This window comes from Globicephala melas, chromosome 12 (assembly GCF_963455315.2).
Source record: "Globicephala melas chromosome 12, mGloMel1.2, whole genome shotgun sequence".
NCBI lineage: Eukaryota > Metazoa > Chordata > Mammalia > Artiodactyla > Delphinidae > Globicephala > Globicephala melas.
The window spans coordinates 54997223-55011138 of NC_083325.1; the positions used below are offsets into that span (position 1 = coordinate 54997223).

Sequence of the window (13916 nt, forward strand, 5' to 3'; positions counted from 1 at the left end):
ATCCTAAGAGACTACTACAAGCAACTCTATGCTAATAAAATGGACAACCTGGAAGAGATGGACAAATTCTTAGAAAGGTATAACCTTCCAAGACTGAACGAGGAAGAAATAGAAAATATGAACAGACCAATCACAAGTAATGAAATTGAAACTGTGATTAAAATGCTTCCAACAAGGGCTTCCCTGGTGGTGCAGTGGTTAAGAATCCACCTGCCAATGCAGGGGACCGGGTTTGAGCCCTGGTGTGGGAAGTTCCCACATGCCACGGAGCAACGAAGCCCAGGCGCCACAACTACTGAGCCTGCGCTCTAGAGCCCGCGAGCCACAACTACTGAAGCTCGCGTGACTAGAGCCCATGCTCCATAACAAGAGAATCCACCGCAATGAGAAGCCCGCGCATGGCAATGAAGAGTAGCCCCCACTCGCCGCAACTAGAGAAAGCACGCACGCAGTAAGGAAGACCCAACGCAGCCAAAAATAAATAAATTAAATTAATTTAAAAAATCATATTAAAAACCTATAGAAAAAAAATCTTCCAACAAACAAAATGCAGGACCAGATGCCTTCACAGGTGAATTCTATCAAACATTTAGAGAAGAGCTAACATCCATCCTTCTCAAACTCTTCCAAAAAATTGCAGAAGAAGGAAAACCCCCGAACTCATTCTACGAGGCCACTATCACCCTGATACCAAAACCAGACAAAGATACTACAAAAAAAGAAAATTATATACCAATATAACTGATGAATATAGATGTAAAAATCCTCAACAAAATACTAGCAAACAGAATCCAACAACACATTAAAAAGATCATACACCATGATCAAGTGGGATTTATCCCAGGGATGCAAGGATTCTTCAATATACACAAATCAATGTGATACACCATATTAACAAACTGAATAAAAACCATATGATTATCTCAATAGATGCAGAAAAAGCTTTTGACAAAATTCCACACCCATTTATGATAAAAACTCTCCAGAAAGTGGGCATAGAAGGAACCTACCTCAACATAATAAAGGCCATATATGACAAACCCACAGCAAACTTCATTCTCAATGGTGAAAAACTGAAAGCATTTCCCCTAAGATCAGGAACAAGACAAGGATGTCCATTCTCACCACTATTATTCAACATAGTTATGGAAGTCCTAGCCATGGCAATCAGAGAAGAAAAAGAAATAAAAGGAATCCAAACTGGAAAAGAAGAAGTAAAACTGTCACTGTTTGCAGATGACATGATACTATAAATAGAGAATCCTAAAGATGCCACCAGAAAACTACTGGAGCTAATCAATGAATCTGGTAAAGTTGCAGGATACAAAATTAACGCACAGAAATCTCTTGTATCTCTTGCAAATTTCTATACACTAATGATGAAAAATCTGAAAGAGAAATTAAGGAAACACTCCCATTTACCATTGCAACAAAAAGAATAAAATACCTAGGAATAAACCTACCTAGGGAGAAAAAAGACCTGTATGCAGAAAACTATAAGACACTGATGAAAGAAATTAAAGATGATACAAACAGATGGAGAGATATACCATGTTCTTGGATTGGAAGAATCAATACTGTGAAAAATGACTATACTACCCAAAGCAATCTACAGATTCAATGCAATCCCTATCAAATTACCAATGGTATTTTTTACAGAACTAGAACAAAAAATCTCAAAATTTGTATGGAGACACAAAGGACCCCGAATAGCCAAAGCAGTCTTGAGGGGAAAAAACAGAGCCGGAGGAATCAGACTCCCTGACTTCAGACTATACTACAAAGCTACAGTAATCAAGACAGTATGCTACTGGCACAAAAACAGAAACATAGATCAGTGGAACAGGATAGAAAGCCCAGAGATAAACCCACGCACCTATGGTCAATTAATCTATGACAAAGGAGGCAAGGATATACAATGGAGAAAAGACAGTCTCTTAAACAAGTGGTGCTGGGAAAACTGGACAGTTCCGTGTAAAAGAATGAAATTAGAACACTCCCTAACACCATACACAAAAATAAACTCAACATGGATTAGAGACCTAAATGTAAGACCAGGCACTATAAAACTCTTAGAGGAAAGCATAGGAAGAACACTCTTTGACATAAATCACAGCAAGATCTTTTTTGATACACCTCCTAGAGTAATGGAAATAAAACCAAAAATAAACAAATGGGACCTAATGAAACTTCAAAGCTTTTGCACAGCAAAGGAAACCATAAACAAGATGAAAAGACAACCCTCAGAACGGGAGAAAATATTTGCAAACAAATCAATGGACATAGGATTAATCTCCAAAACATATAAACAGCTCATGCAGCTCAATATTAAAAAAACAAACAACCCAATCCAAAAATGGGCAGAAGACCTAAATATACATTTCTCCAAAGAAGACATACAGGGCTTCCCTGGTGGCGCAGTGGTTGAGAGTCCGCCTGCCGATGCAGGAGAAACGGGTTCGTACCCTGGTCCTGGAAGATCCCACATGCCACGGAGCGGCTGGGCCTGTGAGCCATGGCCACTGGGCCTGCGCGTCCTGAGCCTGTGCTCCGCAGCGGGAGAGGCCACAACAGTGAGAGGCCCGCGTACAGCAAAAAAAAAAAAGAAAAAAAAAAAAAGAAGACATACAGATGGCCAAGAGGCACAAGAAAAGCTGCTCAACATCACTAATTGTTAGAGAAATGCAAATCAAAACTAAATTGAGGTATCACCTCACATCAGTTAGAATGGGTATCATCAGAAAATCTACAAACAACAAATGCTGGAGAGGGTGTGGAGAAAAGGGAACCCTCCTGCACTGTTGGTAGGAATGTAAATTGATATAGCCACTATGGAGAACAGTATGGAGGTTCCTTAAAAAACTAAAAATAGAATTACCATATGATCCAGCAATCCCACTACTGGGCATATAACCAGAGAAAACCATAATTCAAAAAGACACATGCACCCCAATGTTCACTGCAGCACTATTTACAATAGCCAGGTCATGGAAGCAACCTAAATGCCCATCGACAGATGAATGGATAAAGATAGGGTACATATATACAATGGAATATTACTCAGCCATAAAAAGGAACGAAACTGGGTCATTTGTAGAGATGTGGATGCATCTAGAGACTATCATACAGAGTGAAGCAAGTCAGAAGGAGAAAAACAAATATCGTATATTAACACATATATGTGGAACCTAGAAAATGGTACAGATGAACTGGTTTGCAGAGCAGAAATTGAGACACAGAAGTAGAGAACAAACGTATGGACACGAAGGGGGGAAGTGGCGGGTGGTGGTGGTGGTGGTGTGATGAATTGGGCGATTGGGATTGACATGTATAAACTGTTGTGTATAAAACTGATGACTTATAATGACCTGCTGTGTAAAAAATTAATAAAATTAAAACAAAGAAACAAACAAAAACCAAAATCTATGGGATGCAGCAAAAGCAGTTCTAAGAGGGAAGTTTATAGCAATACAATCTTACCTCAGGAACAAGAAAACTCTCAAACAACCTAACCTTATACCTAAAGCAACTAAAGAAAGAAGAACAAACAAAACCCATAGTCAGTAGAAGGAAAGAAATCATAAAGGTCAGAGCAGAAATAAATGAAATAGAGATGAAAACAATAAAAAAGATCAATAAAACTAAAAGCTGGTTCTTTGAAAAGATAAACAAATTGATAAACCTTTAGCCAGACTTATCAAGAAAAAAAGGGAGAGGGCTCAAATCAAGAAAATAAGAAATGAAAAAGGAGAAGTTACAACTGACACCACAAAGGATCATAAGAAACTACCACAAGCAACTATATGCCAATAAAATGGACAACCTAGAAGAAATGGACAAGTTCTTAGAAAGGTACAATCTTCCAAGACTGAACCAGGAAGAAATAGAAAATAGGAACAGACCAATCACAAGTACTGAAATTGACACTGTGATTTAAAAAACTACCAACAAACAGAAGTCCAGGACCAGATGGCTTCACAGGCAAATTCTATCAAACATTTACAGGAGAGTTAACAACTATCCTTCTGAAACTCTTCCAAAAATTGCAGAGGAAGGAAAACTCCCAAACTCATTCTACAAGGCCACCATCACCCTGATACCAAAACCAGACCACACAAAAAAGAAAATTACAGGCCAATATCACTGATGAACATAGATGCAAAAATCTGCAACAAAATACTTGCAAACCAAATCCAACAATACATTAAAAGAATCATACACCATGATCACGAAAGTAGGATTTAACCCAGGGATGCAATGATTTTTCAACACCCACAAATTGGTCAGTGTGATACACCAAATTAACAAATTGAAGAATAAAAACCATATGATCATCTTAATAGATGCAGAAAAGCTTTTGATAAAAATCAACACCCATTTATGATAAAAACTCTCCAGAAAGTGGGCATAGAGGGAAACTACCTCAACATAATAAAGGTCATACATGACAAACCCACAGCTAACATCGTACTCAACTGTGAAAAGCTGAAAAGCATTTCCTCTAAGATCAGGAACTAGACTAGGATGTCCACTCTCACCACTGTTATTCAACATAGTTCTGGAAGTCCTAGCCATGACAATCAGAGAAGAAAAAGAAATAAAAGGGGCTTCCCTGGTGGCACAGTGGTTGAGAGTCCGCCTGCCGATGCAGGGGACACGGGTTCGTGTCCCGGTCCGGGAAGATCCCACATGCCGTGGAGCAGCTGGGCCCATGAGCCATGGCCGCTAGGCCTGTGCATCCGGAGCCTGTGCTCCGCAACGGGAGAGGTCACATCAGTGAGAGGCTCACATACCGCAAAAAAAAAAAAAAAAAAAAAAGAAATAAAAGGAATCCAAACTGGAAAAGAAGAAGTAAAACTGTCACTGTTTGCAGATGACATGATACTACATGTAGAAAATCCTAAAGATGCTACCAGAAAACTACTAGAGCTCATCAATGAATTCAGTAAAGTTGCAGAATACAAAATTAATACACAGAAATCTGTTGCATTTCTATACACTAACAACGAAATATCAGAAAGAGAAATTAAAGAAACAATCCCATTTACCATCACATCAAGAAGAATAAAATACTTAGGAATAAACCTACCTAAGAAGGCAAAAGGCCTGTACTCTGAAAAGTGTAAGATGCTGATGAAAGAAGATGACACAAACAGATGGAGAGATTATACCATGTTCTTGGACTAGAAGAATCAATACTGTCAAAATGACTTTACTACCCAGGGCAATCTACAGACTCAATATAATCCCTATCAAATTACCAATGGCATTTTTCACAGAACTAGAACAAAAAAAATTAAAATTTGTATGGAAACAAAAAAGACCCCGAATAGCCAAAGCAATCCTGATAAAGAAAAAAAGAGCTGGAGGAATAAGGCTCCTATAGAAATATAGATCAATGGAACAGGATAGAAAGTCCAGAAACAAATGCACGCACCTATGGTCAATTAATCTACAACAAAGGAGGCAAGAACATACAATGAAGAAAAGACAGTCTCTTCAGTAAGTGGTGCTGGGAAAACTGGACAGCTATATATAAAAGAAGGAAATTAAAACATTCTCTAACACCACACCAAAAATAAACTAAAAATGGATTAAAGACCTAAATGTAAGGCCAGATACTATAAAACTCTTAGAGGGAAACATAGGCAAAACACTTCTAGATCCACCTCCTAGAGTAATGAAAATAACAAATGGAAACTAAGTAAACTTAAAAGCTTTTGCACAGCAAAGTAAACTTTAAAGAAAATACAAAGGCAACTCTCAGAATGGGAGAAAATATTTGCAAATGATGTGACTGACAAGGAATAAATCTCCAAAATATACAAATAGCTCAATATCAAAAAAACCCAAACAAACCCAATCAAAAAATGGGCAGAAGACCTAAATAGATATTTCACCAAAGAAGACATACAGATTGCCAAAAGCACATAAAAAGATGCTCAACATCAGTAATTATTAGAGAAATGCAAACCAAAACTACAGTGAGGTATCACCTCACTCTGGTCAGAATGGCCATCATTAAAAAGTCTACAAACAATAAGTGCTGGAGAGGGTGTGGAGAAAAGGGAACCATCCTACCCCTTGGTGGGAATATAAATTGGTACAACCACTATGGAGAACAGTATGGAGGTTCCTTAACAAACTAAAATAGAGCTACCATACAGTCTAGCAATCCCACTCCTGGGCATATATCTGGAGAAAACCATAATTTGGAAAGATACATGCAACTGATGTTCATGCAACACTATTTATGATGTTCATGCCAAGACATGGAAGCAACCTAAATGTCCATCAACAGAGGAATGGATAAAGAAGATGTGGTGTATATATATATATATATATATATATATATATATATATATATATATACACACACAATGGACTATTACTCAGCCATAAAAAAAGAATGAAATAATGCCATTTGCAGCAACATGGATGGACCTGGAGATTATTCAACTAGTGAAGTAAGTCAGACAAAGACAAATATCATATGCTATCATTTATATGTGGAATCTAAAAAAACGATACAAATGAACTTATTTACAAAACAGAAACAGATTCACAGTTTTCAAAAACAAACTTATTGTTACCAAAGGGGAAAGGTGACAGGAGGGATAAATTAGGAGTTTGGGATTAACATAAACACACTACTATATTTAAAATAGATAATCAACAAGGACCTACTGTATAGCACAGGTACCTCTACTCAATATTCTGTAATAACCTATGTGGGAAAAGAATCTGAAAAAGAATGGATGTATGTATATGTACAACTGAATCACTTCGCTGTACACCTGAAACTAACACAACATTGTAAATCAACTATACTCCAATATAAAATAAAAATTTTTAAAAAGGGATGGTCCCAAATGAGCCCCACCTCCTGGTATTCACACCCATCTGTAGTCCCTCACACACTGCACTGCTCTTTTTGACCAACAGCATATGGCAGAAGTGATGGCATGTCGCTTCCAAAATTAGGTTATAAAAGACTGTAGCCTCTGTCTCAGGTAACCTCTCACTTTTGATGTCTCACTCTGGAGGAAGCAAGCTGCCATGCTGTATGCAGCCTTGTTGAGAGGTCCACATGGCAAAGAACTAAAGTCTCTGGCCAACAGCCAGCAAGAAACTGATGCCTCTTGCCAGCAATCATGTTGAGGAGCCTGGAAACTGATTCTCCGGTTCAGTCGAGGCGAGAAATAACTTTAGTCCCAGATGACATCTTGACTACAACTTTATGAAAATTCTTAAGCAGAACCACCCAACTAAGGTGCTCTCAGAGTCCAGACCCTCAGAAACTGGGTGAGATAATGACTGTTGTTTTAAAAGCTGATAGGTTTTGAGGTAATTTATTATGTAGCAATAGATAACTAATGCATGTAAAAACTAAGGTACATATAAAAACTAGGCAAATAAAAAACAAAGAGTTTTAAACTTCAGGAAAAAGTTACTTGAGAAAGGAAATATAATCACAGTTTTGCACTTGGCACACCAGCAAAAATGATTTAGACACTTATAATAAAATAAACTAACACTGAATATTGATTCAGCCCAACATGATAATAGCATTCAGCCCAACATGATAATAGCAATGATATTACTAGAAGTGGGAGTTTGAGAGAGATGGGGAAGTAAATACTTTTCTACTATTATCAGAAATTCAACAGATACTGTATAATATTCAAAGTCTGGAAACAGCCCATAAGCACATTATTCAGAAATACAGAAGTAAATTACAGAAGAAATGTAAAAGATATGAAAATTGTGGCTTTGAGGAGAGATTCTGAATGATGTGGAGAGATTTGTTATTTTACTTTATGTACCTTTGGTAATCTTTTTTTTTTTAAGGTAGGTGTATTTTATTTTCATCTTATACATGAGGAAACAGACACAGAGAGATTAAGCAACTTGATCAACATACACAAAGATGTTCATCATAGCATAAATTATAATTGTTGAATAAACACAGAGGAGGGAGTCCAAATATCCAAAAGTAGGCAAACTGTGTTAAATCAATTATGGTACATCATTTGATGGAGGTACTTTAATAATAGTCTATATCAGATTAAGAAGTTTCTTTTCTATTCCTAGTTTGCTAAAAGTAAGTTAGTTGCCCCAGGTGTTGAATTTTATTGAATGCTTTTCTAATCTACTGAGATGACCAAATGATTTTTTTTGATTCTGACAAATTAATGCAGTATTAAAATATCAAGGAAAGAAGAAAATCATGTCTTTTTTCCAGATTCTTTTCCATTATAGGTTATTATAAGATATTGAGTATAGTTCCCTGTGCTATGCAACAGGTCCTTGGTTATCTATTTTATATATAGTAGCACGTGTATGTTAATCCTAAACTCCTAATTTATCCCCCCTCCTTCCGCTATCCACTTTAGTAACCATAAGTTTTTCTTTTCTTTTTATTTATTTTTTTTTGCGGTACGCGGGCCTCTCACTGTTGTGGCCTCTCCCGTTGTGGAGCACGGGCTCCGGATGCGCAGGCTCAGCGGCCATGGCTCACGGGCCCAGCCGCTCCGCAGCATGTGGGATCTTCCCGGACCGGGTCACGAACCCATGTCCCCTGCATCGGCAGGCGGACTCTCAACCACTGTGCCACCAGGGAAGCCCTGTTTTCGTTTTTCTTTAAAGATTTTTTTGATGTGGACCATTTTTAAAGTCTTTATTGAATTTGTTACAATATTGCTTCTGTTTTATGTTTTGGTTTTTTGGCCGCGAGGCATGTGGGATCTTAGCTCCGGATTAGGGATCGAACCGGCACCCCCTGCCCTGGAAGGAGAAGTCTTAAACACTGGACAGCCAGGGAAGTCTGCACAAGTTTGTTTTCTATGTCTGTGAGTCTATTTCTGTTTTGTAAATAAGTTCATTTATCTTTTGATAGTCTTTAAGTTCTTAAACCACATACATGAATTACTTTAATAAAAGTAATTTAAGATAACAATAAAAACAGACTGTAACAAAAGATCCAGTCTAATAAAATTAAGGACAAAACAACATCATAAATGAAAAAGGCTTGCAGACCCCAAGCTCAAACTTAGTGAGCAGTGTTATGTGATTACTAATATTTTTCTGTACAGTAACAGGAACACGGCATCTGGCAACAGAGAAGCTGGCAGACCTGCTCTAGTTGACAGTAGGTAAGCAAAACCTGAAAAATTCTGTTTTATCCTGAGAATTTCACATTAGAATAATTCCAGTTGAGTTACTAGGATTATGACAGATAGATAATCCATGACGTGTAGAGTCCATGACATGGACAGTGTCTAAACCTTCTACAGTTGTTAAGGAAAACCTCAAAAATTCTGTTCCATCCTGAGAAATACACATTAGAATCACCGCAGATAAGACAATCCATGACTGACTGATATAGAGTCCCTGACACAGAGGCATGGCTGAAAGAAACGTTAAAGCCGAAACAGAAAGACTCAGGGAGACAAGGTGGTTGCCAGAACTATTAGAAGGGTAATTTTTAAATATCTGAAGGTTTAACAAGTAGAAGAGTAAAATTAGACTTACTCTCATACTTTTACAGGTCAGAATTCAAACCAAGGGGTGGATGTTACAATAAAACAGACTGCAATTTTCCAGCAACTAGGCTTTGTAACTAGGATTTTCTAGAAACAAAAACGGAAACAGCCTGCCTTGTAAAAGAGAACACCCCCATTGTTGGAAATATTCAAACCTAGACCATACAACCACTGTTTACAGTGACTAGAACCCTGGGGGAATCTAATTTCTCATTAAAAAAAAAAGCACCAGTGCACAATCACACACAATTCTGCATACATTTCTAGGGAGTTCACAGACCCCAAGAAGTACCTCCATGGATCCCAGAGTAAGAATCCCTATTGCAGAAGAGTAGACTAGGGCTTCCCTGGTGGCACAGTGGTTAAGAATCCCCCTGCCAATGCAGGGGACATGGGTTTGAGCCCTGGTCCGGGAAGATCCCACATGCCGCGGAGCAGTTAAGCCCGTGTGCCACAACTACTGAGCCTGTGCTCTAGAGCCCGCGAGCCACAACTACTGAGCCCGTACGCCACAACTACTGAGCCTGTGCTCTATAGCTCCATGATCCACAACAAGAGAATCCACTGCAGTGGGAAGCCCATGCACTACAACGAGAAGCCCATGCACCACAACGAAGAGTAGTCCCCACTCACCGCAACCAAAGAAAGCTCGCACACAGCAACAAAGACCCAACGCAGCCAAAAATAAAATAAATAAATTTATTTTTAAAAAAACAGTATATCGCCTTAAAAAAAAAAAGAATAGTAGGGCTTCCCTGGTGGCACAGTGGTTGAGAGTCTGCCTGCCGATGCAGGGGACACGGGTTCATGCCCCAGTCCGGGAAGATCCCACATGCTGCAGAGTGGCTGGGCCCATGAGCCATGGCCGCTGAGCCTGCGCATCCGGAGCCTGTGCTCCGCAACGGGAGAGGCCACAACGGTAAGAGGCCCGCGTACCACCAAAAAAAAAAAAAGAAGAGTAGATATCTTCAAGGTTCCTTCTATTTCTGTGACACTAGTTTAAGACAGTGAAAGTTAAACATATTATACTCTATATGGTTCATGTTTTTATTATCTATATGCTTGTTTCAGCTGTACAAGTTACCTATAAATATGACCATCGGAATAGTATCAATATTTATGGTGACTGTGAAAACTGGGAAAAGATAACTCCTCTGGGCTGTCTAGTCAGAAACACATGCCCCTTCCTCTGGGCTGCTGTGGCCCAGGTCAGGACACACCGCTTGACAAGAAGAGAAAGGCTGGGTGTTAGTCCCTACCCACCTGTGAGCAGGGCCCAACCAGATCCAATGTAACCAGCAGGCCGGAGACTGGTCATCTGGTTAAAGGGTTGAAGTACCTAAATTTTTATCAAAGTATTACAATAAATTTTACCACTGGTTGTTAAATCATTATAATACTTGGGAAAAAAAAAAGTAGGAAAAAATGCATTACCCCATTTTTACTGCCAATGAAGAAAACAGACTTTTCTCCAGTTTCAACTCCATTGCCTTCACTTCCATTACTTCCCCGTTTTTCCACTTCAGCTCTTGCGATTTCCCAGAGAGTTTCACTATATGAGGCAGAAAACCAAAATTCAGAGAAACAAAAAAGAATCCTTTCAAAAATTTCTTTCCAGCCCAAAGAAAATTTATTTCAGTCAGATTTATAAAACAAATCAACATCATTTGGGGGGGGACAATTTACTGGTAAAACTTCGGAGGATTAGTCATTCTCTTTGTACTAGATTGAAGCAGAAAATGATAAGCAGAGTATTTATTGCCAGGATTTGAGGTTGTCTGATTTGGGGGCTTCCGGGCAAGGCTGAAAGCTGTGTGTGTTAGCGTCTCAGACACACATGAATGTACAATGACTTTTGGAAACGCACAACTTGAAAACCACCAACATCTAGGAAAAGAGGGAATGTGTAAAGCCAGTGTACCACATCATCTTTGCCCCCTGAAAGTTTTTGGCATTGTTTTTTAAATTATATATTTTTTGGCTCAAGATTCCTTTTTTAAAATATAAAAAAGGGGGAAAATCACCTAAAATCACTTTTGAAAATCATCTTTTCATTTACCTCTCTACACACTCATATAATTTTATACAAATAAGATTATATCGTTTTTTTTTAAAGTAAAGCCTAAATGAATTATGGAGTATTGAACTAAAAATACATGAGAAAGATTTGATGTGTTACAAGCTCGAATCTACTACTTTCTTCATAGAGTATGCCAACTTGAGCAAATTACCTAACCTCTCTGGATCCTTCATTGCTTTATTAAGTCAACAAGTATTTCTTGAGCGCCTAATATATGAAAGCTGCTGTGCTAGTCCCCAGGCTTACCTGTTTCTTCACCTCTAAAATGCTGATAAAAAAGAATACCAACATCATAGGATTGCCATGACTGTTCAAATGTGATAATTCATTTAGGTTAGGGCCTGGCCTATACATAATCACCTAAAATCAGTGAGTGTTTATAATCATTATTATTCAAGAACCAGGAATGAAAAAAAGGGGTTAGAAAAGAGCAAAACAGGTGTCCCTAAATGTCTGCACTAAAATTCACACATTTATTTCACAGGTGAGCCCCTAAGAACTCAGTCCGGGCCTGTTTGCTCTTCAATTACACACTATTTCTTCATTATTGTGATTATCTTCTTTCCAAGTTCCCAGCAGAAAAGAGAGGAGGTGTTGTAACCAATTAAACCGTGATGGGAAGCTTAAGGTTCATAAACTCAACAGAGGTCACACCGCCCATCCACCATGTGAGAAAAACAGACTTTCCTGCTCTGTGATGGACTCCAGGACTCATCTCTCCCGATGTCCTTATAAGTCTTTTAGAGAAGGTTTAGGTATGACCTTGAGAACAAGCAACTAAAATAGACATCATAGAACTGAAGAGCTAAAATGTATTTGATAGGTGATTAAAATCCCACCCCCACCCCTGCTGCCCGTTTATATATGACCTTACATTCTTCACAGTGCCTTCACAAGTTAGGCTCATTTATTGTTGTCGTGAACTCCTGCACCCGGAGCCGAGGTCCCTGAGGAAGTGGCTTGTGGTCTGGTTCACCGCCTGAAACTGTTCCTAGAACATTCCCTAACCCTCGAGAAACTCTTATTGAAAAAGTGAATAATTGGAGTTGAATGATCTTTCAAAATCTCTTAACTTTTCCACCTGGGGAACTTTTCTACTTGCTTTCGGCAGAATCCACACTCTCAAGGATAGTGCCTACGGATCCTTGACCAACAAGAAAGGAATTGCAAAGAGGACGAACTCACAATTTTCTTCCACCAACGGGTCCCGCGAGGATCTCCTCTCCCCAAATATACCCGCAGTGGCCTCTCCCTCCACCCCTCCCCCATCTCCACCCCTTCCTGGCTGGGCTGGGAAAGAAGGGAGGCTCTCGAGGGGAGCATAAGCCAGGCGCAAGCAGGGTTGCAGGGATACCTGGGCATCGTGGCTCGGCCGCCCCACTGTCGTGGTCTCCGCGTAGGGTCCAGCCTAGAATCAGCGGGACCGCCAGCTCTGCGCGAGGCCGGCTTAGCGCTGGCTCGAGGGTTGCTATGGTAGCGACGTCACCAGTAAAGGTTGCGTATAGAAGAGGGGCATCATGGGAAATGTAGTTTTCGGCGTTCTTTGCGAGCGTCTCAGCTTCATCCGTTAGGGTGGGAGAGAGAGGCGACAAGTGGTAATAAATCTGTGACCTAAAAACTCTGGGCTGGAAGGGTTCTTTTATTTTAAAAGTATTCTACTGAGTACCGACTATTTATATGCCAGGGGTCTCTCTCTCTTCAATTACTTTTCTCTCCCCAATAGCAGTGAATTGAGAATGGAGAACGAAACAATCTCCTGAGCTGTTTTCTAGTGATTTACTAGAGGCAAAGAATATTTACGATTTTAGTATTTTCCAACTCTCTGCTTGTTTGGTTGTTTCAGGTTTTATGCAATAGCACATCATTTATTAATAAGTTAATAAAGCAAATGCATCTCCATAATACTTCATTTACTTTATCTCCAAATCAATAAAAAACATTATTACTATATGACATATACAACTAATTATAATAACCCAAAGGAAGCCAGAGATATAAGCTATTGCAGAGAGGTACAAACAATTTATATTAGAACAAGTGACTAATTATGCCTCAAGGAGTTGGTGAAACATTCATGGCAGTGACAGTATTTGATCTGTTTTGATTGACTGAAGGAGAAACTGTTCCTCTACTGTTCTGCCATTTGGCTTAGTCTCTATGTTGTAATGTTCAAGAATGTGGGCTTTGGAATAAGACAAACTTAGATCGAAGTCGGGACTCAGTCAAACTAGCTAAGTTGCCACATTGCCACAATGGAAAATAAGTCAATTTCTCTGAGCCTTAGTGTCCGA

The 13916-nt window shown here is 39.1% G+C and overlaps 1 protein-coding gene across 1 annotated transcript in view; it reads right to left on the reverse strand.

Annotated features, from left to right (window-relative positions):
- The window catches only part of DYNC2LI1 (dynein cytoplasmic 2 light intermediate chain 1), a 50207-nt gene that overhangs the window by 33395 nt on the left and 2896 nt on the right, over positions 1 to 13916 (reverse strand). The window contains exons 2-3 of the mRNA XM_030857797.3: positions 12980 to 13183; positions 10980 to 11097 (exon numbers count right to left, since the gene is read on the reverse strand). Of these exons, the coding sequence (XP_030713657.1) occupies positions 10980 to 11097; positions 12980 to 12987 (126 nt within the window). The 5' untranslated portion in view covers positions 12988 to 13183. The remainder of the gene's footprint in view (positions 1 to 10979; positions 11098 to 12979; positions 13184 to 13916) is intronic.